Source organism: Eschrichtius robustus, chromosome 20 (genome assembly GCF_028021215.1).
Source record: "Eschrichtius robustus isolate mEscRob2 chromosome 20, mEscRob2.pri, whole genome shotgun sequence".
Taxonomy (NCBI): Eukaryota; Metazoa; Chordata; class Mammalia; order Artiodactyla; family Eschrichtiidae; genus Eschrichtius; species Eschrichtius robustus.
The window spans coordinates 13,036,053-13,063,601 of record NC_090843.1 but is presented as its reverse complement, the minus strand read 5'-3'; the positions used below and the strand labels follow the sequence as shown (position 1 = coordinate 13,063,601).

The window sequence follows — 27,549 nt, the reverse complement described above, 5'->3', positions numbered from 1 at the left end:
CCGCGGGGCCAGCAGCCCTCCAAGGACTGCGGGGCCAGCGCGGCGCTGGGCTTCTCTGCCGCCGCATCTGAGCTGTCCCGCGGGCTGGGCATGGGCGCAGGCGCCGGTGCGGCACGATGAGCACCGGGGGCAGCCCGGTCCGCGCCTATGATTTCCTGCTCAAGTTCCTGCTGGTGGGCGACAGCGACGTGGGCAAGGGCGAGATCCTGGCGAGCCTGCAGGACGGTGCGGCCGAGTCCCCGTACGGCCACCCCGCGGGTGAGCACCGGGCCGGGAAGGAGTGGGGGTGGAGGGCTCGGGGACCTGGCAGGAGAGGGGCGCAGGTCCGGGAGCGAGGCCGGGGAGAATAGTGGAGGGGGGGGGGTAACGCGCGGGGGCTGAGGAGGAGAGGGGACGCGGGCCCGGGGAGCGGAGCCGAAGAGGGGAGCAAGAGAGGCCAGGGAGGCCGGGGAGGCGCGGGGTTCCGGAGGGGAGCGCTCGGCTGGCCAGGGGAGCGGGGGGCGCGGGGCCTGGGAGGGAGAACGAGGTCGCGGAGGCGCGGGGAGGAGAGGCGGTGGAGCGCGCGGGGACCGGGGAAGAGAGGGGACGCGGACCCGGGGAAAGGAGCGCTGGGCTCAGGGACGTCCAGGCTCTGCCTGGATCCCGCCCGCACTATGCGGGCAGCCCCGGCTGCACCCCCTCCCCAACCCCGGACGTGGGGGACCCAGGCAGCTCATGGGGGTGGGGCTGGGACCGGTGCACGCAGAGCGTGCGGCGGGAGCGAGCGGCTGGATAGGGCGCTGGGGTCCTCCCGATCTGGGGGTGACGGCTAGGCGGAGGCGAGCGTGCCGCCATGCAGCCCGGGTTTGGGGAGAAGGGTTTGCAGGGCTGCTCCGGGGTGCCCCGCAGGGAGGCCGCACTTGTGCGCGACTAGTTTGGAAAGCACGCGTGGAGGTTGCGGCGCTGGCGCGAGGGGACAGGAGCGTGGGATCGGAGCGCAGCGGGTGCAGGCTCCCAGGTGGTGGCTCTGCTCGTGGGTCGGATGGAAGGGGAGGGAGAGAAGGCGCAGAGGACAAGTCTCGAGGCTTCTCCAGGGTGACGTGTAGAGGGGCTCCTTGCGCTGATAGACAGGCCTGGGAGGGCAAGGAACCCAAGTGACCCTAGGGAGCGTGACCTGGGGCGCAGGAAGGGAAGCACCGACAGAGAGTGCAGGAGAGTGGGTCCCAGGGTGAGGGGAGGCCAGAGCCCCCAGAGGGCAGCTGGCAGGGGGTCCCCGAAGTTTGTGGTTTGAGAGCAGCAGCCCCTGAGAGGGGGTGGACATTAGGAGGAAAAGAAGAGGGGTGGATAGGAAAGTGCGTGGGCAGGAACTTGGGCCAGGAGGTGGGAGGACAGCCAGGTGTCCTGCGGTCCCACAGGTCTTTACCCACCACAGGCTGCTTGGATGGTGCAGAATGAGTGGCTGTGTAAGGAGACCTTTGAGCTGTCATCTCAGGGGTGGGAGCCACATTTCCAACACAGACGCTGCTGCTCCTGGGCTTGCAGTCTGGTTCCTGGGGAGCCGAAAAGGGCAGCCCAGGGACTGGAGTCTTAATGTTCAAGCCAGCCTGGGAGTGCTTCCTGTCCTGATCAGGCAGGGTAGGATTGAGAAGACAGTGGGTGGCAAACTGAGTTGGGGAAGGTTTGAGATGGGGGGCATGAGCTGATGGTGAAAACCTGGATCCATCCTCACGCTGCAGTGCACAGTAAGATTCACCCCCAGTCCTATGAAAATGCAGATTCTGATTCTAGAATCATGTTGTCCAAGATGATGCCATTAACCACATGTGTGGCTTTTTACATTTAAAGCACACGTAGTTAAAATGAAATACAACTAAAAGTGTGCATTAGCCACATTTTAAGTGCTGGACAGCCACTTGTGAGACGGCAGAGTTCTGCTGGACAGCGCAGCGCTGGGTTTCAACTGGGGGTGGGAGGTGGGGGCTGTGTCTGTTTCCTTCACGGCTGTGTCCTCTGCGCCTGGGACTCAGTGAATGGATGGGCCAGAGGTGGAGTAACAAAACATTCAGCAAATAAAGCCCTGTGTATGTTTGGGGGAACAGGCTGTGGAACGTTTTCTGTTCTGTAGTAGGTGAACAGTGCGGGGGCAAATAGGAGGAATGTGGACAAATATTTATAAAAGGAGGTCCTTCTGGCTGGTGTGAACAGAGGCTTGGTGCTTCTGCTTCATTACTTTCATTCTATGTGCTGAACCAAGACTGCTAACAACTAGTTAGCACTTTCTTCTCAAGGTTTTTCCTTGACACAGAGGGAGGATTTAGGCTAAAAAGACACTTTCCACGAAAGGTTTTGTTGTCAGCTTGGCTTGAGACACTGCAGAAAAGACCCGATATGATAGATGTGCCGTATGTGGGTTTTTGGTTTATGGAAAGATTCTTCTTGGATTAAGAAAAGAGATTATGAAAAATTGTAAGAAATTGGAATCATCATCATTATTCTTTTAAAGATACGTTTCACTTTGAAACAATGTGGGTGCTTCTGGCAGGAAAGGTGAGGGCATTTCAGTCTCACAACCCATCCCCCCCTACCCGCCACCTGAGTTTTCGGCCTGTGCTGTTATGTTCACGTTGCCCAGGTTCCTAACACCCAATTCTGTATCGTAGCTACAGTGCCCACAATTGCTCAGTGTTAATTCAACATTTTAGAGAACTCTGTGCTCACCAGTAGTCCTTTTATTTTGCTGTCTGTCTAATTAGCTAATTTCATTTTCAGTCATTTTTCAGGAAGGGCTCGTGAGTATCACCTGAGCATTTTGATGTCTGACGGTGTCTGTCCACTGACTCTATCTTTGAACAGTATCTTGGTTGGGTGTAATATTCTTAGCTTCTGTTTTCTTTCCCTCAACCCTTTGTAAGCATTGCTCCACAACCCTCTGCCATTGGATGTGGGGAAGCCTGAAGTCAGCTGATTTTTTTTCCCATGTAGGTGATTTGCATTTTCTTCATGAATTTCTGACGGATTCCTTCTTTTTGCTTCATTTCATGAGCTTAACCAGACCATGTCTCAGAGCTGAATGCTTCATTTTGAACTCCTGGTACACTGAGTACTCTTTCTATTTGCAGATTTCTTTTTTAATTTTAGGGAAATTTATTTTATGTCCTTAAAACATCTTCTGTTCCATTTATTGGTGTTTCTATTTCACGGACACCAGTTATATTAGTTTCCTGTGGCTGCTGGACAAATTGCCACAAACTTAATGTCTTGAAACAACACAAATTTATTCTCTTCCAGTTCTGGGGGTCGGTTGTCAACACAGTCTCATAGGCTAAAATCAAGGTTGGCGGGCCTGCGTTCCTTTCTGGACGTGCTAGGAGTGAGTCTGTTTTCCTGCCTTTTCCAGCTTCTAGAATCCGCCTGTGTCTCTTGGCTTGTGGGTCCTCCCCCACCTTCAGAGCCAGCAGTGGGGGTGGGGGGCCTTTCTCGCATCTCATCATTCTGATGTAGACTCTCTGCCTCCTGCTCCACTTTTAAGAACCCTTGCGATCACACTGGGGCCGCTGGATGATCCAGGATAATCTCTGTCATTTAAGGTCACCTGACTAGCAAACTTTGTTTTTTTTGAACTTTTGAATTTTATTTTATTTATTTTTTTATACAGCAGGTTCTTACTACTTATCTATTTTATACATATTAGTGTATATATGTCAATCCCAATCTCGCAATTCATCCCTGACTAGCAAACTTAATTCCCCTTTGCCATGTAACCTAACATATCCACAAATTCTGGGGATTAGGACACAGATCTCTTTGGTGGGCCATTATTCTGCCTACTACAGTGATTATTCTTATGTTGGGCTGTTTTTATCTGTCCTCCTTTTTTTTTTTTTTTTTTAAAGACTCCTAGTGTTTTGTTTTTTGTTTTTTTTTTTTAAAGAATTTCACTTTTATTTATTTATTTATTTATTTAGTTTGGCTGTGTTGGGTCTTCGTTTCTTCATCGCGGTGCGCGGGCCTCTCACTATCGCGGCCTCTCCTATTGTGGAGCACAGGCTCCAGACGCGCAGGCTCAGTAGTTGTGGTGCACGGGCTTAGTTGCTCTGCGGCATGTGGGATCTTCCCAGACCAGGGCTCGAACCCGTGTCCCCTGCATTGGCAGGCAGATTCTCGACCACTGCGCCACCAGGGAAGCCCTTTATCTGTCCTCCATTCATGTCTTCTAAGTGCCTTGTTCTTTTTGTCTTTCTCTCTGCATTTCTGTGGTACTCTCAAGGCTTTCCTATTTATTGGTAATTTTTATTTTAGCAAACTGTTTCTAGCTGTTCTAACTTATTTGTTAATTCAGTATTGATGTCCTTTTGGTGTCTAATTTTTCCTTACTTTTACAATTTTCCTTTTTTTCAATTTTTAAAGAATTCTTTAAAAATTCATTTGATTAAAAACTCTCCTTTGAACTCTTATTTTACCAACAGCATGTTTTTATTAGGTTGTTCCATTGCATGAAGTAACTGGGATGAATTTCCTTCTGCTCCTGGGGTCATATTTCCTTTTAAGTTAGGTTCTATCTCTTTTCCCTTCCTTTTTAAACTTTTTATGGAAGTATGATTTACATATAGGTAAGTGTACCTATTGTAATGGCATAGCTCAGTGAATTTTCACAAAGCTAACACGCCCATGCAACCAGCACCCAGGAAGCACAACACCAACAGGCCCCTGGGCCCCCAGCCCTCCCCCAGCCATGACACCCCGCAGCTTCACCGCTGGCCTGGCTTCTGACCACATGGGCCACTTTTGTCTCATTCATTCTGTGTAGAAGTGAGAGCTGTAATGTGACTGCTTCTCTTGCTCCTGTTGTGTGAGACTCTCCTGGGTTGTGTATGGCTGTGGAAGGTTTATGATATCCCTGGTGTGAACCTACTGCGATCTGTTTATTTACCCATCATGCTGGGGTTGGCATTTCTGTGGTTTCCAGTTTCTGGCTGTTGTGATTAGTCCTGGAGCGAACATTCCCACTGTGCGTCTTTAGAGTACAAAATATGCATTTCTGTCAGAATAGACCTAAACCTGGGGTTACTGAGTATTATGGTATGCATATGTTTAACTTAAGAAGATACTCCAAAATTGTTTTCAGTTTACACTCTCACTGCAAAGATCGGGAGTCCTATTTGCCCACATCCACACCAACATTTGGTTCTTGCTGTTTTGCATTCTAACCATTCTGGAAAGTATCGTGTAGTTGAATTTGCATTTTTCTGATGACTAATGAGATTGAACACCTTTGTCCATTTTTCATTAGGTTGAATTTATTTTACTGGTCAGTAGGAGTGTTTGAAAAATGTATACTGGCTGTGAATCCCTTGTCAGAAATACGTATTGTGAGTATCTATGCTCGTCTGTGCTGCCTTTCACTCCATTAATAGTATTTCTAAGAACAGAAGCCCTTCATTTTAACACAGTCCAAATAAATGATGGGTGTTCCTGGCAGGGACTCTGGGTGTGTTGAGCAAGTCTCTGCCTGTCCCAGGGTGGGGCTGTCCCCTGAGGCTCCACCGTCTTACCTCTGACGTTGGTGGCTGCCATCCCGCTGGGATGAGGGATGGGGGAGGGGTCAAGACACATTCTTTTCCAAGTAGATATGCAGTGGGAGACCCCCTTTCCCGGCATTGCTCTGTCACCCTTGTCGCGGCCCAGGGACCGCACAGCCTCCCACCTGCATGCTTTCTCCTTTGCAGGTGGGTCTGCCCAGTGCTTGCAGGTGGCGCTGCTGCATTTCCCTGTGTCTTGCTCACCCCCAGGCAGATCCGCCTGCACGTATTCTGTGCTCTGACAGAGTCTGGTGAGGCCTGGCTTCTCCAAGCTGGACCTTCTGTTTTCCTCTCAGCCTACTGTTGGAGGGAGGGGCCCTTGGGTTCCTGACCCTGTCCTGTAACCTGAGCTCCGGGAGGAGCAGGAGGGGGAGTGTGGGCTGCGCAGACCCCTTGCCGGGTGGCCCATTGCCCAGGGAGCTGTCCTCCCCTCCCATGGGTGACGTGCACACTCCTGGTCCTGCCGGGCCCCTGCTGGCCCTGGAGCCTCACTTCTGTCCGGTGGGTTGGTGCCCAGTCCCGCCTCCTCTCCCCTCGGAAGTCCTGCTCCAGGCAGAAGTGGAAAGAAGGCGTCATGGATGGACCTAGAGTCTGTCATACAGAGTGAAGTAAGTCAGAAAGAGAAAAACAAATACCGTATGCTAACGCATATATATATGGAATCTAAAAAAAAAGGTACTGGTGAACCTAGTTGCAGGGCAGGAATAAAGATGTAGACATAGAGAATGGACTTGAGGACATGGGGTGGGAGGGGGAAGCTGGGGTGAAGTGAGAGTAGCATCGACGTATATACACTACTGAATGTAAAATAGTTAGCTAGTGGGAAGCAGCAGCATAGCACAGGGAGATCAGCTCGGTACTTTACGATGTAAAAAAGAAAAAAAAAAGAAAGGAAAGAAAGAAGGCCTCAGCAGCTGGGCTCTGCCTTCTGTTAATCCTGGGTCTCCCCTGGGCTCCAGCTGGGGTGTTCCCGGCACCAGGTCCATACCCTTTCCTTCCCTGATTGCTGAGTTTCTACATTTTGCTCATTTCATTAGTGATGGGAGAGGGAAGTGGATCAAACTGACACCAAAGGCTGCAATCTCTCGCCTCCTAGTTTTTTTCGCAGCAGGAGACTCACTGTTTCTCTGACTACTCCCTTTTGGCTATTTCTCCAGCTTCCTTTTCCCAGCAGGAAGATCCCATCTTTCTTTCTCAGTTTCATTTTTGCCAAGAGATAAAAATAATAACTCCCACTTATTGAGAGTATAGAAGAATCATCTCGTGAGATAGGTTATTTGTCCTTTCTCTTTGCCTTTGACGGTCTTTCCACCAGGAGATTCACGCACTCTCCCACTGCCTTCTAGATGCTGTAGGCAGCTTAAAGCTACTCTGCCAGTTTCCCTGGGCAACCACTTTAAGATTCAAAACACGATTTATAAAGTCATCACTTTCAAGTTTGAACTGAGAGTCGAGTCGTGTTTTATCCTACTTCTTCTTGGTGTAACTCCTTCACCTCCCTCGGTACCACTTGTGAGCACTCAATAAATTTAATGCATTGGGTTTTTAAAATTATGTCATAAATACTTCCATGTATTTGAAAATGATAAAATTGCATTTATATCAGATTTTCTCTTTAAAAGCCCTTGAATCAGCCCTACTTCCCCTGTGTCCTGTGGGGTCTCCTTTCTGCGGTGGTGACAGCCCCTTTAGTCTCACCTCTGACCCCTGCAGCCCCCAGCCCAAAGCGAACCTGATTTCAGGTGACAGGCAGGGAGGGACTCAGAACCGGCCAGCCCAGGTTCCTCCCAGACAGAGACTCAGCTACTGGGGCCAGAGGCCCACCCTCCACCCCTTGTGTCCTCTGTCACTGGCACAGGACGCCTGAGTGGCTGCAGGGTGAGCACAGCGGGCAGGCACAGCCTCGAGGTCCTGCCTGGGTCCTGCCAGCCGCACCTGCTCACTCCTTGCTGGCCCAGGAGCTCAGGTTCGATGTGGCCGGTTGTGTGGGGTGAAGAGAAGCAGCAAGGCATGGGGAAGTGGCTGGTGTGTCACCAAGCATTTGCAGGCTGTGGGTTCACTTCACATTAAGAGATTGTTTTGAACCTTTGTTTCAAACTTTCCAGGCTTCTTTAGCTTAATTGGCTACAAAGAGTGAATTGTGTATAAGCAGAAGCAGAAGAGCTGCAGCACCGGAGGGGTTTGGACCTAAAAATATCCATTATGTAGATTTTGTCAGCTCCACAAACAAGACAATTTAAAGGGGTCCTGATATAAGATAATAGCTTCAGTGACATCTTCAGGGTTTACCTTCTTCAGAAGTGGGCTTGCCTCCTTGGAGGCCTCAACCAAATTCCCCACTTGATCTGGGTTGCCTTCCCCCTCCTTCTCTCCAGGAGAAAGATTCCCTGTCCACCCACCCGTTTGCGGGGCCTCCAGGGGCTCCTGAAGCTGGTCTGACTGCACCGCTCTGGCTTAAGATGCCTCCAGCATTTCATCAGTCTGCTAATATGAACAACTTGTCTTTTTAGGTGGTCTTATTTTTGTCACAGCATGCTTTGCCTTTTGGGGACTTTATAATGGCAATCAATTACATTTCTGAGAATTTGGCCCCGTGGTTTGTATTTTCTCAAGTGGTTTTGGCATTCCAGGTCTTAACCTCTTTTTAACATGTTGCAAAGTCTAGAATCTGGTACCCAGGCCCCTGTCACCTTCAGGCTGCTGTGGGGACTTCTGACTTGAGTGCGACAGACCTGGGATTTTGATTAATGGGGCCTTACAGCGTGACTTGTTTTCTAAGACTTGGCGGGTAGAGAGAGAGATCGGCATGCTTCTAGAATCAAGAGATGGAAAACATCAGGGCCCCCAGGCTTTGAAGGTACCTGTCCTGGCATCTGTGCTGTGCCCGGCAGCCGATCACAGCAGTTCTGGCCCCGGGACTCTGTGCCTGGCTTCCTAATCTTTCTCTGGATGCCGGCCTTTCCCACCCGAAACCACCTGCTGCTGGCCATCTCTTGGGAGACTGTGCCATAGCTGTGCCAAATAGCTTGTGACAAAGCTGTTGGTGGAGAACCACACAGGCCATTTAACTGATCCTGGGGTTTCCTCAGCCAAAGTGACACTCAGGCTGTTTTTCTGTTTATATGAGTTGTGTATTCCAACCTCTTGAAGCTAATAATTAATGAATTACCCTCCCCTAAATGTGACTCAGCTGAGTTCACCCATGAATTTGAATCTTATGGTGACTCGTGACAGGGCTGGCATTTTGTTTGATTAAAAATAAAAGCAAAACAAGTTTACAGGGGTAGAATCATAACTACACATATTAAAGTCTAGTTGACCCTGATATGTAAGGTTAAAAGTTATTATCTTAACAGGAAAAATAACGTGATAAGTGTGAAGAATGTTACATTCTCTCTCAGGTGGAGAAACTCCATCTGGAAGTAAAATCTAGAAGGTAGACCACTGCTGAGTGGCCATGGGCTTAAATAGTGTCCTGTTGGCCTGGTGTCTGAGAGGCAAAAGCCCACGTTGTCAGACCTGCGGGGGCCCTGAGCTTCTGTCTGGAGCACCATCTGGAGCACAGGGCGGTGGGAGGGGGCAGTGGGGGGAGGAGGGATGTTGCCGTTGGTGGTGCATCATTTCCTAGGGCTGCTCTCACAACTATCACAAACTGGGGCGGCAGTGGGGGATGGCCTAAGACAACAGAAATGCACACTCTCCCCATCCTGGAGGTCAGAGGTCCGAAATCAAGGTGTCAGCAGGGCTGCACTCCCCCCGCCCCCGCCAAGACTCCCGGGGAAGGTCTGTCCTTGAGCCTTCCAGCTCAGGTGTTGCTGGCACCCTTGCTGTCCCTTGGCCTGTGTCAGCGTCACCTCAATCTCTGCTTCTCCCTGTTTGCCTCCAAATCCTTATCAAGACGGTCCTGGACGGGGGGGCCACCCTCATTCACTCCAAATCCTTATCAAGACGGTCCTGGACGGGGGGCCACCCTCATTCAGTGTGACCTCAGCTTGATGACATCTGCAAAGACTCTATTTCCACAAAAGTTTCCATTCATAGGTTCCAGGTGGACATGGATTTCGGGGGACACTATTCAACCCAATACAGGTAGTGACACTCCCCATATGGACAGTTTCCTTCTCCTGAGGAAGAGCTGGGACCCAGGCCCCAGTGGGAGCCCCTCTTCTCACAGCCTCAGGCCTGGAACCCCTCGCCCCTGTCGGCTCCTCGCCCCATTGGCTGGGCCCTGGGGCAGGAATGGCACCCCTGCCTTGCAGACCACCCATCTGTCCTCGACTCTGTGGTCTGCCCTTGAGAAGGTCGTGGAGTGGCTCCCACAGCGTGTGGGCTGGCTTCTGCACTCAGCACGAGCCTCTAAGATCCCTCTGTGTTGTGCACAGTTTCACCTTTTCTTCCTGCTGAGCGCGTGGACAGACCGCAGCGGGCTGTCCAACCACCCCTGGAGGGCTGTCTGGGTGCTTCCCAGTCTTCGGCAATCTGTGAGTAAGGCTGATATAAACAGTTGCATACGCGTTTTGTGTGAACTTGGTAAATATCTAGGAGTGGAATTGCTGGGTCATATGACGTGTATGTTTAACTTTATTAGAAGCTGCCAAACCGGGGACTTCCCTGGTGGTCCAGTGGGTAAGACTCTGTGTTCCCAGTGCAGGGGGCCCAGGTTCGATACCTGGTCAAGGAACTAGATCCTGCATGCATGCTGCAACTAAAGAAGTCCGCATCCCACAACTAAAGATCCTGCAGGCCGCAGCTAAGAGCCGTCGCAGCCTAAATAAATAAATAATAAATAAATAAATATTAAAAAAAAGAAAAAAGAAGCTGCCAAACTGTTTCCAAATTGACCCGACCATTTTTCATTCCCACCAGCAGCCTATGAGGGGTACAGTTGTTCTGTGTCCTCACCAGCACTTGGTATTGTCAGTATTTTTTTACTTTGTGTTTCTCGATATTAGCCATTTTAATAGGTGTGCAGTGATCTCTCATTGTAATTTTAATTTGCATTTCCTAACAACTAACGAGGTTGAACATCTTTTCCTGCTCATTTGCCATCTACGTGGTATTCTCTTTGGTGAGTGTCTTTCAACTCTTTTGCCCATTAAAAATTTTTTAAGTTGTTTGTTTTCTTATTATCTAGTCTTGAGGATGTTTAAATATATTCTAGATCCAAGTCCTTTATTAGAAATGTGTTTTGCAAATATTTTCTCCCAGTCTGTGGGTCTTCTTTCCATTAAGTATCTTTCGAAGAGCAGATGTTTTTAATTTTGAAGAAGTCCAATTTATCAATTTATTCTTTTATAGACCATGTTTTTGGTGTTGTATATAAGAAATCATTGCCGAACACTTTGCCTAAGGTTACAAAGATTTTCTTTTGTGTTTTCTTAAAGAAGTTTTAGTTTTACATTTATGACTGTGACCCATTTTGAGTTAATTTCTTTTTTATTATTTAGTTATTTATTTATTTAGGCTGCTCTGGGTCTTAGTTGCGGCTTGCGGGATCTTTGCTGCGGCATGTGGGCTCTTAATTGCAGCATGCGAACTCTTAGTTGTGGCACGCATGAGGGATCTAGTTCCCCAACCAGGGATCGAACCTGGGCCCCCTGCATTGGGAGCACGGAGTTTTACCCACTGGACCACCAGGGAAGTCCCTGAGTTAATTTCTTATATAACATGAGGTATGGACTGAGGTTCACTACTTTTGCGTAGGGATGCCCAGCTGTTACAGCACCATTTGTTACAAGTGTATGCTTTCTCTGTTGCACTGATTTGTACCTTTGTCAAAAATCACTTGGCCAGGGACTTCCCTGGTGGTCCAGTGGTAAAGAATCCGCCTTCCAATGCAGGGGACGCAGGTTCGATCCCTGGTCAGGGAACTAGGATCCCACATGCCACAGGGCAACTAGGCCCGCACACCACAGCTACTGAGCTCGCGCGCCTCAACTAGGGCGGCTGTGTGCCACAAACTGCAGAGCCCACGCTCTCTAGGACCCGCGCCACAACTACAGAGCCCACCCGCCCTTGAGCCTGCGCACCACAACTAGAGAAGAGAAAAACCACATGCCACAACTAGGGAGAAGCCCTCACGCTGCAACAAAGAGCCCACATACCACAACTAAAGATCCTGCATGCCGCAACGAAGACCCCATGTGCCGCAACTAAGACCCGACACAGCCAAAAATAAATAAGTAAATAAATAATAAATAATAAATCTTTAAAAAAACAACAACAAAAATCAATTGGCCATATTTGTGTGGCTTTATTTCTCATCTCAGTTCTGTTCCATTTTTCTGTTGTGTATTTTTATGCCATTATCACACTGTCTTGACTACTTTAAATATGTAGTAAGTCTTGAAATTGGGTAGTGTGAGTCCTCCAACTTTGTTCCTTTTGTTCAAAATTTTTTTTTTTTTTAATTTATTTAATTTATTTATTTATTTTTGGCTGCGTTGGGTCTTCGTTGCTGCGCACGGGCTTTCTCTAGTTGTGGTGAGCGGGGGCTACTCTTCATCATGGTGCGTGGGCTTCTCATTGCGGTGGCTTCTCTTGCTGCGGAGCATGGGCTCTAGGCGCATGGGCTTCAGTAGTTGTGGCTCGCGGGCTTAGTTGCTCTGCGGGATGTGAGATCTTCCAGGACCAGGGCTCGAACCCGTGGCCCCTGCACTGGCAGGCGGATTCTTAACCACTGCGCCACCAGGGAAGCCCTCAAAATTGTTTTGACTATTCTAATTCCTTTAACTTTCCATGCAAAATTTAGCTTTGGGAATTCCCTGGCAGTCCAGTGGTTAGGAATCTGTGCTTTCACTGCAGAGGGTGTGGGTTCAGTCCCTGGTTGAGCAACTAAGATCCCGCAAGCCGCAAGGTGGGCCCAAAATTTTTTTTTAATAAATAAATAATAAAATTTAGCTTTGTCCATTTCTAGCTCCCCCGCCCCGAAAAATCCTGCTAGGGTCTTTGAGACTGAATCTGTGGATCCATTTGGGGAGAACTGCCATCTTAACTATACTGGGTCTATCAATCCATGAACACAGTATTTCTCTCCACTTATTTAGATCTTCTTCGATTTATTTTACTAGTGGTTTATAGCTTTTAGCATACAGATCTTGCATAGGTGTCTGTCTAGCCTCTCACCCTCTCTGACATTTAGTGTCCTGAGACCACAGTTACCGAATATAAAATGAGGTCGCTGCATCTTTCGGGCTAATAGAGAAGGTGGCATGGGCTCTCCAAGCTCAGGGCAGCTCATCCGAAACTGTCCTCCAGAGCATGGACAGGTGGCCTGGTTTGCCGTCCAGCTTTGGGACAGTTGCTCGGCTGGTCGTGATCACAACCAGTGACGAGAGCCTCCGTGTGTGGTTCCAGTGAGGTCCTTTCCTTCCCCTGACACACAGCAGGTGGTCTCAGCCTCTGCTGCTCCCAAGGGATGAAAGTAGGAGATTGAATCAGCAGGGGCTCGGGCTCCTTCTGAAGACATGTGGCACCTCCTTGGTTGGATGTATTCGCACAGGGGTGCTACTGAAAATAAAGCTCTGCTTCCCTGACACAGCTCACCTGGGGGCTGACCACCCAAGTGAGCAGAGCTGCCCGGACTGGAGGTGGTAGATGGCAGAGCCTGCAGGGCCCCCACTGTGGGACAGGCAGGAAAAAGGGGTGCTGATATCAGAAAACTGCACTTTAAAATCAAAGATGCACCCCCACTTTTTTTTTTAATTTGGTTGCGCTGGGTCTTAGTTGTGGCTTGTGGGCTCCTTAGTTGCGGCTCGCCAGCTCCTTTGTTGTGGCATGCGAACTCTTAGTTGCAGCATGTGGGATCTACTTCCCTGACCAGGGATTGAACCTGGGCCCCCTGCATTGGGAGCACAGAGTCTTAACCACTGTGCCACCAGGGAAGTCCCACCGCCCTTTTTTTTTTCATGGAGGATGGCAATGCTTTCCCTGGCAGTGTCACCCAGACTGTTGGGCTGTCCAAAGTAGGGCGGGGGGAGGCCCCTCCTGGCCTGACCGCTGAACCCTACTGCTGGCCTTGATCTCGGGTGGCCTCAGCCTGCAACGGCTTGAAGCAGGATTTCGGTTCCCGGCCAGAGATTGAGGTCGGGCGGTGGCAGTGAGAGCCCTGAATCCTGGCCACCAGACCACCAGGGACCAATGGACAGTGACAAGGCCCTGACCCGTCGCTGTGTAGAAATGAGTTTCCACATAGAGACGGAAAGTAGTGAGGCAAGTAAAGTGTTCATTAGGAGGAAAAATAGTACGGTACGTGTGGATAGACACACGGGCGGGCTCAGAGAGAGAGTTGCGCCGTTGTGGTAGTTTGAATCACTTTTATGGGGCATTTCTTCCAGGTTTCCTTTGGCAATCATTTTGCTTTGCCTGGTTCTGAATCTATATTTGGTTTATCTCAGGGTCCTCGCATGTGTGTGTGCGCATCTCTTAGCCAACATGGATTCTAGCGAAGAGGCCTATGGGTAGTTGACATCACTTACTATGGGGTGGCGCCCCCTCCCTTTTTGACCTCCAAGGAGCCTTTCTGTGCATGTGTAGTCGGGGAGGTCTCCTTGACTTCAAGAATGAGGAATATGTGGTCTTTTATCTCTTATCTGGGCAGGGCCCAGCCTCCTCCATCATCCTGCTTTTATGGAGTTTCTGTCCACAGGGGAGAAACTGTTCAGCCTGGGGCCCATCTATCTCCTGCCTCAGCCTGAGTCCAGGTGCAGGGTGACCTCGAGACCTGGCAGGGGCAGCCCTGCAATTTGAAGGGACTGGGACCCTCTGAGGTGTCGGGGCTCTGGAAAGAGGGGGCTATCATCTGGCCACACCCGAGCGATGGTTAGGGAAGGCTCTGGGTTACTCCCCAGTTTCACTCATGGGGGATGATGTGCCGGGTCCCGCCGGTATCTGGTTGGTGGGGCTTGTCCTTGCTGTGGGATTTCACAGGGTACCTGGACGCAGCAGCTCAGCACAGACACAGGCCGTTAGGGAACAAGGCAGGCATGACAGTGGTCCTGTCCCTGCCAGGGAGGGTGTGGGAGGGTTTAGCCCCCAGAGTGGGGAGTGAGCGACTCAGGCAGCTAAGAGCTGGGAGCTGTGTGGATGAGCTGGGGCAGCCAGGCCACAAGGAGCCTGGAAGCACCTGGGTCACACCGCTTTGCTAATTCACAGAGAAAAACCAGGAAGGAGAAACATGCAGGGAACATACTTTCCTTTTCAAAAAGGAGTGGGGTAGATTCTGAAGAGGAGGGGGACTGGTGCTGATTTCAGTAACTGCTCTCTGTGTGGGATTCTCATATGATGAACACACTTCAAATGCCCATTTAAAACATGACTTGCAGGACTTCCCTGGGGGTCCAGTCATTAAGACTCTGCGCTTCGCACCACTTCCATCCCTGGTCAGGGAACTAAGATTCCACATGCCACGCAGACAAAAAAAAAAAAAAAAAAAATGCATGACTCACTTTTAGAACCATTTAGAAACGGGAGGCAGCCCCGCAGGGGCAGGCTCTGGGCCTTGGCCATGGGTGAAGCTTGGGCCTGTACCTCAGCCCTGGGGTCTCCCTGCTTCTCCCATCCTGAGCCCCATTATGCAGCCCTCCTGCCCCCTCGGTCCTGCGAGGCACCCCAACATCTCCCAGCAAAGTGCCCTTCTGATTGGGGAAGCCAGGCCAGAGTCAGTCTCTGGATAGGACATATATATATACATTCTTTTGAGGTGAAATTCACATAGTATAAAATTAATCACGTTAAAGTGAACAATTCAGTGGTATTTGGTACATTCACGACCCTGTAACTTTCTCATTTCACAACATTTTTCTCACCCGCCAAATGGAAACCTGGACCCTCCCCCGCCCCTGGCAGCCAGCACCCTGCTTTCTGATACTTTAATTCAACATAAGACACATTCTCAAAAGTCAGGTCCTCATGATGAATATGTTTGTCAATGATACTTAACCAGTATTTACATGTTTGCGTCCTCTTGCTCGAGGAGATAGAATTCGGCAGGTGCTGGATGAGCTGAAATAGATTATTTATACATCACACAGCCTCAAAGTGTAGGGAGTGTCTTGGCATTTGACATTTGCTGTTTTTCAGGCTAAAATTATCTCTCTTCTTGTCTCTGTTGTCCTGACTCACTCAGTGAACATTCCGACAGGCTTTGTTCTAGGAGCTTTTGTGTATTTTTATTTTATTTTGATGGACAGACTTCTTGGTGAATTAGCTCAGTGCAGCGAATGTGCGTTACACCTTTTGACCCTAACACTGACACCAGTACTGTCAAAAACATGAAGTAACAGAGAAGAGGAAATACAGTAAATAGGAACAGAGCAAACACATAACAGGAGGAACATAAAAGAAAACGGTTCAATAAATAAGTGTATGAAAAAAGAGACTCTTCTCCCAATGGGACTTCGAACCTGGCGTGAATGGGTGGAATTTGGGGGCTTCTCTGTGGCAGGTACAGCTGAGACAGAGGGTTTATGTCCTGGGACCCAAAGGCCTGGGGAAGAATGGAGCTTGTGCTGAGTTGAGGCCACTGCTGGCGGCAGGTACCAGACGTGAGCTGTCAGGGAAACTGAGGCACAGGGAGAGGGAGGAAGCCGCTGGTCGTCAGGACTGGGATTTGATCCCACGCACCACAGAGCTTCTCCCTGCAGGGTCTTCACAGTGCTACGTGGGGGACCTGTGGGGTCCCCAGGGGGCTAGCCCATCTCCGTTCCCATTTTCCACCCTACAGATCAAATGGGGGGTGGGGGTGGGCAGTGTTTTTTCAAGCTTTATCTCCCACCCCCGGACCTCCCCTGCTCTGCCCTGTCCCCAATTCAAAGGAGGTGCCTTCCATGGGAGTGCACAGCTGAACAGATGGAGGGAAGTAGGCCAGGTTGCAGCTCTAAAGGATACTAACACTGATGGAGACCGAGTGGGCCTGGGTCTCCAAAGCACACGCGGCTCTGGGAGGATGCGTCAGGGTCCCGGGCGTCAGGGTCAGTGTGCCGAGGGCAGGTGACCCGGCAGGGCTGTCCTGGTGGGAACAACCACCAGAGTCAGTTCAGTCTGGGTCCTGAATGTTAATAGTTAGATCATTATCATTGAGTTAGATTTTCTTTTATTTTTATTTTTTGGCCGTAGTACGCGGCTTGCACAATCTTAGTTCCCTGACCAGGGATTGAACCCACGCCCTCGGCAGTGAAAGGGCGGAGCCCTAACCACTGGACCACCAGGGAATTCCTGTAGATTTTCTTCTAAATACATGTTCACTATTAGTGAAATTCTGGGGTGTGGGAGGCATTGTGCTCTGCTTTGGGAAGATGTTAAAATATATCTTCCGCAGCTTTTCCAGGATTTGTGTGTCAGGTTTCCTCTGTCCCTCTCTCCAGTCACTGTGCTACATGGGTTTTCTGTCAGGGCATTTTTTGGTGCAAACAAAAAAGTCAACTCAAAGAAGCTTAAGCAAAAAGGAGTTTGTGGCCTTATGTAACCGACAGGTTGAGGGGTGGGCCTGGTTTCAGGCTAGATCCTGAGGATGACCCATTCTGGACTCTCTCCACTGTTCCTTCTCCCCAGAGCTGCTCCCCACGTACGCCCCATCCCTGATTCTTCTGTGTGAAGGTTAATTTCCACCTGGGGAGGAAGCATGTGCATCGTGGATGTTCATTAATTTATGGAGAACTGTAGATGTGATCAATAGTTTCAATTTGTTTAGATATCATTATCTTAGTAGGAGTAGGTGATACACAGTGTGAAAGGCAAGAAACTATCACTTTATAAGTTACATAAAGTGTAATCAAAACTGCCAAAAAATGGAGAAACTATTTTTAAGTAGACAGTCCTAAAACATAATCATTCCTAAAGAGTTCACCTAAAAGCTCTTATCTCGTTTACATTTAATTTGCTTGAAAGTTTCATCACATCAGGTTATTTTTCTTGTTGACAAATTTTGTGACAGGAATTACACGATCTTATTTGATTTCTGGTAAACCTACATACAAAGTAGTATATACTTAATGTTGATGACTTTAAAGGTATGTCTATATTGGGACTTCCCTGGTGGTCCAGTGGCTAAGATTTTGCACTTCCACTGCAGTGGGGCGAGTTCAGTCCCTTGTCGGGGACCTAAGATCCCGCATGTCGCGTGGCGTGGCCAAAAAAAAAAAAAAAGGTATGTCTTTATAATTAAACCAATAAACTCAAACTTGTTTTCATTCATTAAAAATTAACCCTAGATCATGTGATCCTGAAGTTCATTTGGGTTCATTTCTTTTATATTTCTGAGTATTTGTATAAGTGCTTATTATCCTTTAAGCCAATTAAATAGAGCTCTTTTATAAATTAATTTTGGCAATGCCACACGTCTACAACACACACATTTACAGATACATACAAACACACAGACACAAACGGAGACCCCAGTTCCCATTCCAGAGTTTCAACCATGAATCAGGTACAATAATGTAAAACACGTAAGTTACAAAAGATGTTGGATTCAAATTGGGTTTCTTGCAGATGGAACAAATCAAGGTCACCTGTTTAGATGGCTAAATCCTTTTTACTAATATTTATGGAAAAGACATTTAAGATGTGTATTGCCCTTGACAAATCAAGTTCCAAATTACCTATCCCTCTTTTGTTTTTTCCTTTGGATAAGAGTCACCTTCCTGAGGGACTTACCTGGTGGTCCAGTGGTAAAAAATCTGCCTTCCAATGCAGGGGAAACAGGTTCAATCCCTGGTCGGCGAACTAAGATCTCACATGATGTGGGGCAACTAAGCCCACACGCCACAACTAGAGAGAGAGAAGCCCACGCCACAACGAAGAGCCTGTGCACCGCAGCGAGATCCCACCTGCCCCAGTGAAGATCCCACATGCCGCAACTAAGACCCAATCCAGCCAAAAACAAATTAAATTAAATTAATATTAAACAAAAAACAAAAGAGTTACTTTCCTGAAATCTGCATTAAAGAAGATGGCCTGGATAAGAGCTCCAGGAGAAGACTGGATAGAACATTTGTATCTCAAAGGCAGAGGAGGAAAAACGCAAGTTCTCCTAGGAGGATTTTCTTTCTTCCCTTAAAGCCAGATTTTTTTTTTTACTTAAGATAAATAGGGTAGATTATGGGAGTGGTGAAAGGATTGGTGGGCCTTGGGCTGTTTCTGAAGCCACACCTTTGGTCCTGTAAACACTAGAGTTCTAAAACAAGGACAGCTGTTTTTAATTCCTCAGATAATTGGGTGGCCACCTAAAGGATATCAAAGTACCGACATACTCATCCACCTATGTGGGAATGTTTTTCTTTCCTTCATTTAGCTTAGAGGAGAAGGCCAAAGAAAAATTTTTTTTCCTATCAGGCTCTGAATATCAGCTATGGTCACAGGTGTAGACAGACCTGTGGCCTCCCATCTTGGTAATCCATTTACAAAACCTTTTGAGGATCTTCCCTGGGTTTAAGAAATTCTTTCACTATGGCCCTCAGTTCAACCTTTGACCCCAAGAGGCTCACCTATAACCTCAGGTGGTCCCATTTCTAAAGATAACCATTTAGGGACTTCCCTGGTGGCACAGTGGTTAAGAATCTGCCTGCCAATGCAGGGGACATGGGTTTGAGCCCTGGTCCGGGAAGATCCCACATGCCACGGAGCAACTAAGCTCGTGTGCCACAACTACTGAAGCCTGCGTGCCTAGAGCCCGTGCTCCGCAGCAAGAGAAGCCACTGCAATGAGAAGCCCACGCACCGCAACAGAGAGTAGCCCCAGCTCGCCACAACTAGAGAAAGCCCGCGCCCAGCAACAAAGACCCAATGCAGCCAAAAAATACATAAATGAATAAAAATTTAAAAAAGAAAAAAAAGGAGGATGGAATGGTAGTTATGGCAGTTTTATAGTCTTTTATTGTAGGTACCTTTTATATGATCAATCTTTCATTAGCCTTCTACAACAAATCCTTAAATGAGGCTATTTTGGAATTTTGAAGCCTTTTGGGGCTTTTGCATACCAATTAAAATAGGTACAATAGTTTAAGATGAGAGCTTTCCAATTTAGGAGTCTTTCCAATTCAAAGGATCCAAGAAGCTAGCCCTACAAATATTTAGAAGTCTTTCCAATTCAAAGGATCCAAGAAGATAGCCCTACAAATAATTTCTGCTGCTAATCCAATTTTAGAAAAAAGAAAAGCTCTTACCACTCTTGTTTCCAGTAGACCCTGTGGGCAGGGGTCCAGGAGATTGACTGACATGGTAAGAAATTACCCTCTGCTGGCTTCTTCTGACTGTTCACGGAAAAATCAGTTTGGAATACCAAAAAAGAATCCAGCTTGGTCATTTCAGGGCGGGATTTCCTTTTTTTTGGGGGGGGGGGGTGGTTTCCTTTGATTCCCAGTTAGGTAAGCACTTGCAAGCATCAGCTCTATATAAACCCAGCTGGTATCACCATAGGTGGCTGTCCATTCAGGAGCTGTTTGACCTTTGAAGCACAATTTCCCATTATCAACTTGGTTGCCTAATTCAGAGAAAAGATATGATCTGAACAACTTTCTGAGGACAGTATGGTTGTGGGTGCTGCTTCTGAGTCAAGCTCTCCAAGGAATTACGCTAGGGTCGGTTCGGCTCTTTCACATGTCTTGGTTTCTCCCTCTGACAGTCTAAAACTGCTGTGGGTGCTTGGAGCACTAGGTGATCAGCCTTTATCTCCTGCGTCCCTGGAAGAGCAGCATTTACTTAATTGTTGTAGTGGGATCTGCTGTAGCACTGCTACACATCTGGAAGATTGATCCCCAGATACTTCCACTAGGTTCTCAGTCACCTGAGGACACCTTGTGGCCGGAAGGAGCAGGTGTTCCTTGTTCTTGGGGCTGAGCATGCTGTCTCTTGTTTCATTGGCAAACCATTTGCTCAGACCATATATCAACTTGTTTTTTTTTTTGTTTTGTTTGTTTTTAATTTAAGCCAAATTTAACGAAACTCCAGCCACCTATGTTTCCCGGGGCCTCCTGCCTAGATCCCCCTAGGACCCTGCCAAGGAAATGCATTGGTGCCCCTTAAGACTCCAAGTCTTAAGTACAAAAAAGCTTGAATAAAATTTGTAGGATCATCACTTAAATAATGAGATCTGGCTATCAGGAGAACTCACCGGAACACCTGAGGAGTTCCAAGAAGCAGGTGGGGCTCAAAGGGCTAGTACTGAGCACCAGTTTAGAGTAGACCCCAGGTATCCTCTGGTGGGCGTCTCTGATATCCTGCCGACTACGCCATGCATATTGATGAAAAAATTAATCAATAGTTGGTCTAAGAAAGGAATGGAAAATTTTATTTGCACCAACCTGAGGATTATAACCTGGGAGACAGTCTTTCAGAAAGCTCTGAAAACTGTCAGAGGTCAAAGTACAGTTATAGACGTTTTTGAGACAAAAGGATATACATCAAATGACATATTGATAGTTTATACCATCCAGGTCTGCTCCTCCAAAGCAAAACTGGGTCATCGTGACCCCTTACAACATTAGGAAGGAAGGTTATCTCCTGAGGAGTTATCAAGTGCTGAGCAGGTCATCCTGACGGTTTACAAAATTAAGAAGGAATGTTGTCTCCTAAGGAGGTCTGGTCAATGCAGATGCACACACAATACACATTAAAAGGGAGCGAGGAGGCCCGTAAGGGCAGAAAAACTTTTTATGTTTAAGTTTTTCTTGTCTTGCCATAAAACATGAATTTTATTTCATCACCCCTGTGCACATACGTACACACGTTTTGTCTTTGCATAGCTGAGATAATACTTCATACCTAATTTCATATTCTACACGTTTTTACTTTACATTCTTAGTGTGATAACTTGGGGGAAACTATCTCCGTGTTTTAGCCCTGAGTCCAGCGGAGACAAGGGTGTGTGAGTGGGCTGCCCACAGCCACTCGGCAAACCCGGGGCCAGCAGGCCATGTGTGGAGCCAGCTGCTGAACGGTTCAGGGGGCTCCTGCTTGCCCACCCTTTGGGCAGTGGCGGGGGCCTGGGCGCTGAGCTGGAGGCAGTGGTGGTGAGGGAGGAGTGGAGGGAGGTTGGAGGCCCCGCTCCACAGAGCAAGTGGGCAAGGCCGGTGGGCGAGGGGAGGGTCTGAGCAGGGCCCAGCCCAGCCGTCTCTGTGAGCCCTGGATCTGCACTGGCGGGAAGTCCTTTCTCCCCCAACGTGAGAGAGTTTATCTGCACCTTTTACCTGAGCCTAACTGCGGAAGTGCTTTGCATTAAGCCACCCTGACCCTCTTTCACAGGCATCGACTACAAGACCACCACCATCCTGCTGGACGGCCGGCGGGTGAAGCTGCAGCTCTGGTGAGTCAGGGGTCCTGCCCAGCCCCTGAGCACAGGGCGGGTCTGTCCAGGCCCTCGGGGGCTCTGGTACCACCTGTGGGAATATCCACTGCTTCAGCCCCAGCCTGACCCAGTGCCCCCCGAGGGGATGAGATCTGTGTGGGCCTTGGAGTCTGTCCAGAGCATGTGGACGTGCTTCTGCTTCTGCCTCTCTAGTGCCCAGAGGGGCTGTGTGTCGTGACCAAGATCAACAGGACGGAGGGTGGAGGGTGGGAGGGCAAGAGGTCAGGGTGTCGCCTAGCTCTGGACTGGGTCTCTTTCTTGGTCCCCACTCCAGGCAGCCCTGGCTCTGAGACTCTGGTCACACCCCTGCCCCTCCAGTTCTGGGGGTGGGGGACTAGGGTTTTCCTGCTGTGACTAATCCCTGAGTTGCCCCCAACCCATGTGGCTTTCCTGACCACTGTCACTAGCCCCTGTGTCATCCCCTCTCCTGGACCACCTGCATGGTCACTTGCATGGTTCCCTTCTCCCGCCTGCCCATGCCAGACCTCTCCCCAAGCCACAAGTGTCTGCAGTGGCCGGGAGCCCCTTCTCCCACCCCCATCTGCCCCTAATCAGGAGCAGTCAGCCCCCAAGTCTGGGCCAGGAAGCCTCTCTCCACGATGTCCCCTCAATGACCCTGTCCCTTCCCACTGCTGACTCTCAAGTCTCTTTTCCCTTCCTCCCTCCCGGGAGACCTCCTGAGGGCTCCCCTCTCAACCCAAACTTGTACGGGACTCAGAAAACTGTTGTAACAGCTGCTCCTTTTTCCTCGGTGTCTAAAACGAGGCCCCCTTGCCTGATCCTGGTGGTCCATCTTAGTAAATTCCCCCACACAGGGCAGAGTCGATCCCAGAAGTGCTATTCTTCTTTATCCTAGTTAATGCACCCCCGGGTCACTTCCTTGTATTGATGAACATAGGGATGCATCCACAGGGCTGACTTCACGTGACCTTCTATTTTTTTTTTTTTTAAAGATTTTTATTTATTATTTATTTATTATGTTTATTTTTGGCTGTGTTGGGTCTTCGTTTCTGTGTGAGGGCTTTCTCCAGTTGCGGAGAGTGGGGGCCACTCTTCATCGCGGTGCGCGGGCCTCTCACTATCGCGGCGTCTCTTGTTGCGGAGCAGAGGCTCCAGACGCTCAGGCTCAGTAGTTGTGGCTCACGGGCCCAGTTGCTCCGCGGCATGTGGGATCTTCCCAGACCAGGGCTCGAACCCGTGTCCCCTGCATTGGCAGGCAGATTCTCAACCACTGCGCCACCAGGGAAGCCCCTGACCTTCTATTTTTATTTATTTATTTTTTTGGCTGTGCCACATGGCTTGCGGGATCTTAGTTCCCTGACCAGGGACTGAAGCCACGCCCTTGGCAGTGAAAGCCAGGAGTCCTAACCACTGGACTGGCCAGGGGATTCCCATGATCTTTTAGAGTTAATTGGAAGTGGAGTGACCCCACCAAATCCTTTGGCCTATTTCTCCCCCAGTGTAGACTCACATTCCTTACTACACAGCTTTATCTCCAAATTAAACAACTTTTTAAAAACTTAGACTTATTGAAATGTCAGAATTATTATGTTGAAACCCATCACTATTTTCTCTAGTTGACTTTTTAAATAATTAGAAAAGAGAATGAGCCCAAAAGGACATCCCAATGTCCAGATCTCTCCAGGGATAAAGTGCCCAATGTCTTGTTGGGGGCTCGGACTTTCTGTGGGATGGCCACCAACTGACAACTGTAAAATGCATTTGCTCTGGCTCCCAAGTTCAAAAACCTTGTTGTCGGGAAGCAGTGATTTCTTCTTACAGACCTCCAACATCTTTTCCAGGGATACGTCGGGTCAGGGAAGATTTTGTACCATATTCCGCTCCTACTCTCGGGGCGCACAGGTAAGACCCCTGAACCGGGAGGTCAAACTGACTTTGTTTTTCTTTTTTTTTTTTAATTAATTTATTTATTTTGGCTGCTCTGGCTCTTAGTTGCAGCACGCGGGCTTCTTAGATGTGGCATGCAGGCTTCTTAGTTGCAGCATGCGGGCTCTTAGTTGCAGCATGCATGTGGGATCTAGTTCCCTGACCAGGGATCGAACCCGGGGCGCTGCACTGGGAGCACGGAGTTTTACCCACTGGACCACCAGGGAAGTCCCTCAAACTGACTTTGAATAATGACTTTTGGAATGTTCTTTAATGGATACTTGGAGGACAAGGCAATTAGCTCACATACAAGTTGATGCCAGAGTCTAAAAGTGTGCCATGGACTGTTTGGTGGCTCCCAAGCCCTCAGCATCAGGGATGTGTGTGTGCATGTGTTACATTTGTATGTACGTGTGCATGAGCAGTGTGTAGGCACATGTATCTACACGTGTGTGTACATAAATATGCAGGCATGTGGGCTGTGTGTGCGCCGTGTTCATGTTCATGTGTGTCTGTACGTATGTGAGAGCCCTCCGTCCAGGTGGGTGGGCTCTGCAGTACCCCTGCATTCCGTGTCCCTGGACCAGCTCATGAATGTGGGGAATTGAATTCCAGTCCCCAACTCACATTCATATTTGAGGGTTTATCAATGAGCTTATGAAATATCACTGGAAGTGATCATATAACTGCTACATTTGGCAGACAAATCAAAATAATATGTTTTGTGTTAACATAAGTAAACTGGCTATTTAGCTGGTTGTGAGTGTGTGCCTGAGTGGCTTGCATGCCAGCCAGACTGTCCACAAGTGACTGTGCCTCCCCCAGGGTGTGATCCTGGTCTACGACATCGCAAACCGCTGGTCCTTTGATGGCATCGACCGGTGGATTAAGGAGATCAATGAGGTATGGCATGGCCAGGGCTCTGTCCATGTGGCCCTGTGAGGGGGGGCGGGCTGGGGCGGCCAGGGCACAAGGCTCCAGCCACAGGGAGGAGGACGCATCACCTCCCAGCACAGGATTGGGCCCTGCATGCAGTCAGGTAGGTTGACAGCTGGTGACCAGGCTGCTGCCTGCTGGCACCCTGACCGGCCCAGCTGCCAGTGGAGACGTGGAGTGGTCAGTCCCGCCCACTGTGTGAGTGTCCTGGCGCGGCCGTAACAACTCACCACAAACTGTGTGGCTGAAAACAACAGAAACGTATTCTCTCAGTTTTGGAGGTCAGAGTCCAAAAGCGAGGTGTTGGCAGGGCCGCGATCCCGCCAAACACTCGAGAGGAGGATCCTTCCTGCCTCCTTCTTCCGGTGTTGCCGACAGTCCCTGGTCCTTGGCCTGTGGACGTGTCACTCTGTCTCTGCTCTACCATCACGTGGCTTCCTCCCTGTGTGTCCTATGTCCTCTCCGGTCCTTATAAGGACACAGTGACTGGATTTAGGGCCCACCCCAAGATCTCATCTTAATTAATTACATCTGCACAGACCCTATTTCCAAAAAAGGACACATTCTGAGGTTCTGGGTGGACACCATTCACCCCGGGACACCCATGGTACCAACAACAAAGCCTGCACGGGACCCACTTTCCTTGCCCTTCTGTCACCCTTTAGCACGCCCCGGGGGTCCCTAAAATCCTGGTGGGGAACCGCCTGCACCTGGCCTTCAAGCGGCAGGTCCCCACGGAACAGGCCCAGGCCTATGCGGAGCGCCTGGGTGTGACATTCTTCGAGGTCAGCCCGCTGTGCAATTTCAACATCACTGAATCCTTTATGGAGCTGGCCAGGATCGTGCTGCTGCGGCATGGGATGGACCGGCTCTGGAGGCCAAGCAAGGGTAGGTGTCCGTCCAGCCCACCCTGCAGGCCCGCCAGCACTCAGCCTCCCAGGACCCATTCCCCGGGCCACTGTCTCCATTCTCCTAAATCAGGGCTTCTGCCCCTCAGCACTAGTGCCATTTTGGATGGAGTGTCCTCTGGTGGGGGCATTGTGTGTGCTGTGGGTGAGCTGCATCCCTGGTCTCCCTGCCCCCATTTGTGAAAACCACAAATATCTCCAGACTTTGCCGAATGTCCTGGGGAGTCAAAATCACCCCCAGTTGAGAAGCACTGTTCTGAACGTTATTTGTTAGGACCTTGATTCCAAAAGGAGCCAAAGCCCTGGGTCGTGTTTCTTCTGTCTGATCCTCCAGGGGTTGAGGGGTGTCCCGACTGCATCAGGGGTGAGATGCCGTTCCTCCTCCCAGCAGGCCCCTGGGAGCCCCTCTCTATCTGAGCAGGGACCCTGACTCACAGAACGAACGATGTAGGTGTAACATAAATGACAGCATTTGCTTTTCTGGTGTGTTCTCCGATACGTGTTTATAAAGCTGATAACACACGTTTTTGGTGTCAGCTACTCAGTTGGGGAAGCACGTCTCCTGAAGCCCTTGGTCTCCGACCCCAAAAGTTGGTCACGTTAGTCCTGAGGAGACCTCACTGGCCATCGCTGGGTAGTCCACTCACCTCTCAGACCTAGAGGGAGAGATGGTGGGGGTCTCAAGTTTGGGGACAAACTGTATTTAAGGTGATGAAAGCAGGACCATCCATCTCCAATCACTGCACGTGGGCACAGGGTGGGACATCTTGCCCCAGAGTCCCAGAGAGGAGGGCGGACAGGTGTGTGGCTGCCCCTGCGTTGGCCCCATGCCCAGGACAACACAAGTGAAACAGGTTTTCTTTTCTTTCCCAAGTACTGAGCTTGCAGGAGCTGTGCTGCCGGGCAGTGGTGTCCTGCACGCCCGTGCACCTGGTGGACAGGCTGCCGCTGCCCACGGCCCTCAGGAGCCACCTCAAGTCCTTCTCGATGGCCAGCGGCCTGAATGCCAGGGTGATGCACGGCCGCCCCTGTTCCCTCACCACCAGCTCCGGCCACAAGAGGACCAGCCTCCGAAAAGCGAAGGCCGCCCACCTTCCCCAGAGCCCCCCAAGACACTGCACCAGAAACAGCTGCAAAGTCTCCTGAGGAGGGCGCGAGGCAGAGGAGTGGCACGGGTGGGAGGCAGGAGGCCGCTCTGGATGCAGACACCCGCCAATGTCACGGTGACCACGCGGCCCTGAGCAATGAAACTGCGGCCGGTACCCCGCTTACCTGACATGTCTGCGTGGACAGGCGTGGGGCTCTTGTTTCAGACATGTGTTTATAAAGGGACGCCCTTCTCTCGGTAACATGGAATTTTGAATGCTACTTAGATCATGATTGCAGTGCAATTTTTTTCTTAAAATAACTGCTTTTTATAAGAATGGTGACATGCGTGTGATGAGTATAAATTCTAGAGAATGAAAAGCAAGGATAGAGAGAGAAATTAGAGTCTTTGACATTACGCAGGGCCTTTTTGTAAACCTCCTTTTTAATGTCAAAGCACTAATTTATAAAACGCCACAGATAAGTTAGAGTTTAGGCACAACAGATCTGTCCAGCTTGTGTATGAAACGGATTTGATCAAGTTTTTGCTATGTTATTTACTACGTTTTGGGATTAATAAGTGATTTATATACATATTTTTCTGTAAATCTACATTTTTTTGTACACGATGTTCCATGAATTATGAAGCTAAGGGAAGAAAATGCCAAAGATATCTCTAGTTACAGCGAACATAGCACAGCACGGTTACACCAGGTCCAGATCGGCAAGAAAATGTCACTCAAAGCCTGAAGTTTCAGCTAAGAGTGAAGTGAACACTGTTGTTTAAGAAAATGTTTCTCAACAATAAAAAGTATACTTGCTTCTTGGTAGAA

At 49.4% G+C, this 27,549-nt stretch overlaps 1 protein-coding gene across 1 annotated transcript; it reads left to right on the top strand.

The window, feature by feature from the left end:
* Nucleotides 1-27,549, top strand: RAB40B (RAB40B, member RAS oncogene family). Its single transcript, XM_068530325.1, has 6 exons — nucleotides 1-258; nucleotides 21,797-21,857; nucleotides 23,702-23,762; nucleotides 24,612-24,689; nucleotides 25,388-25,610; nucleotides 26,505-27,549. The coding sequence occupies exons 1-6, from the start codon at nucleotides 117-119 to the stop codon at nucleotides 26,774-26,776; spliced, it is 837 nt and encodes a 278-aa protein (XP_068386426.1). The 5' UTR covers nucleotides 1-116; the 3' UTR covers nucleotides 26,777-27,549.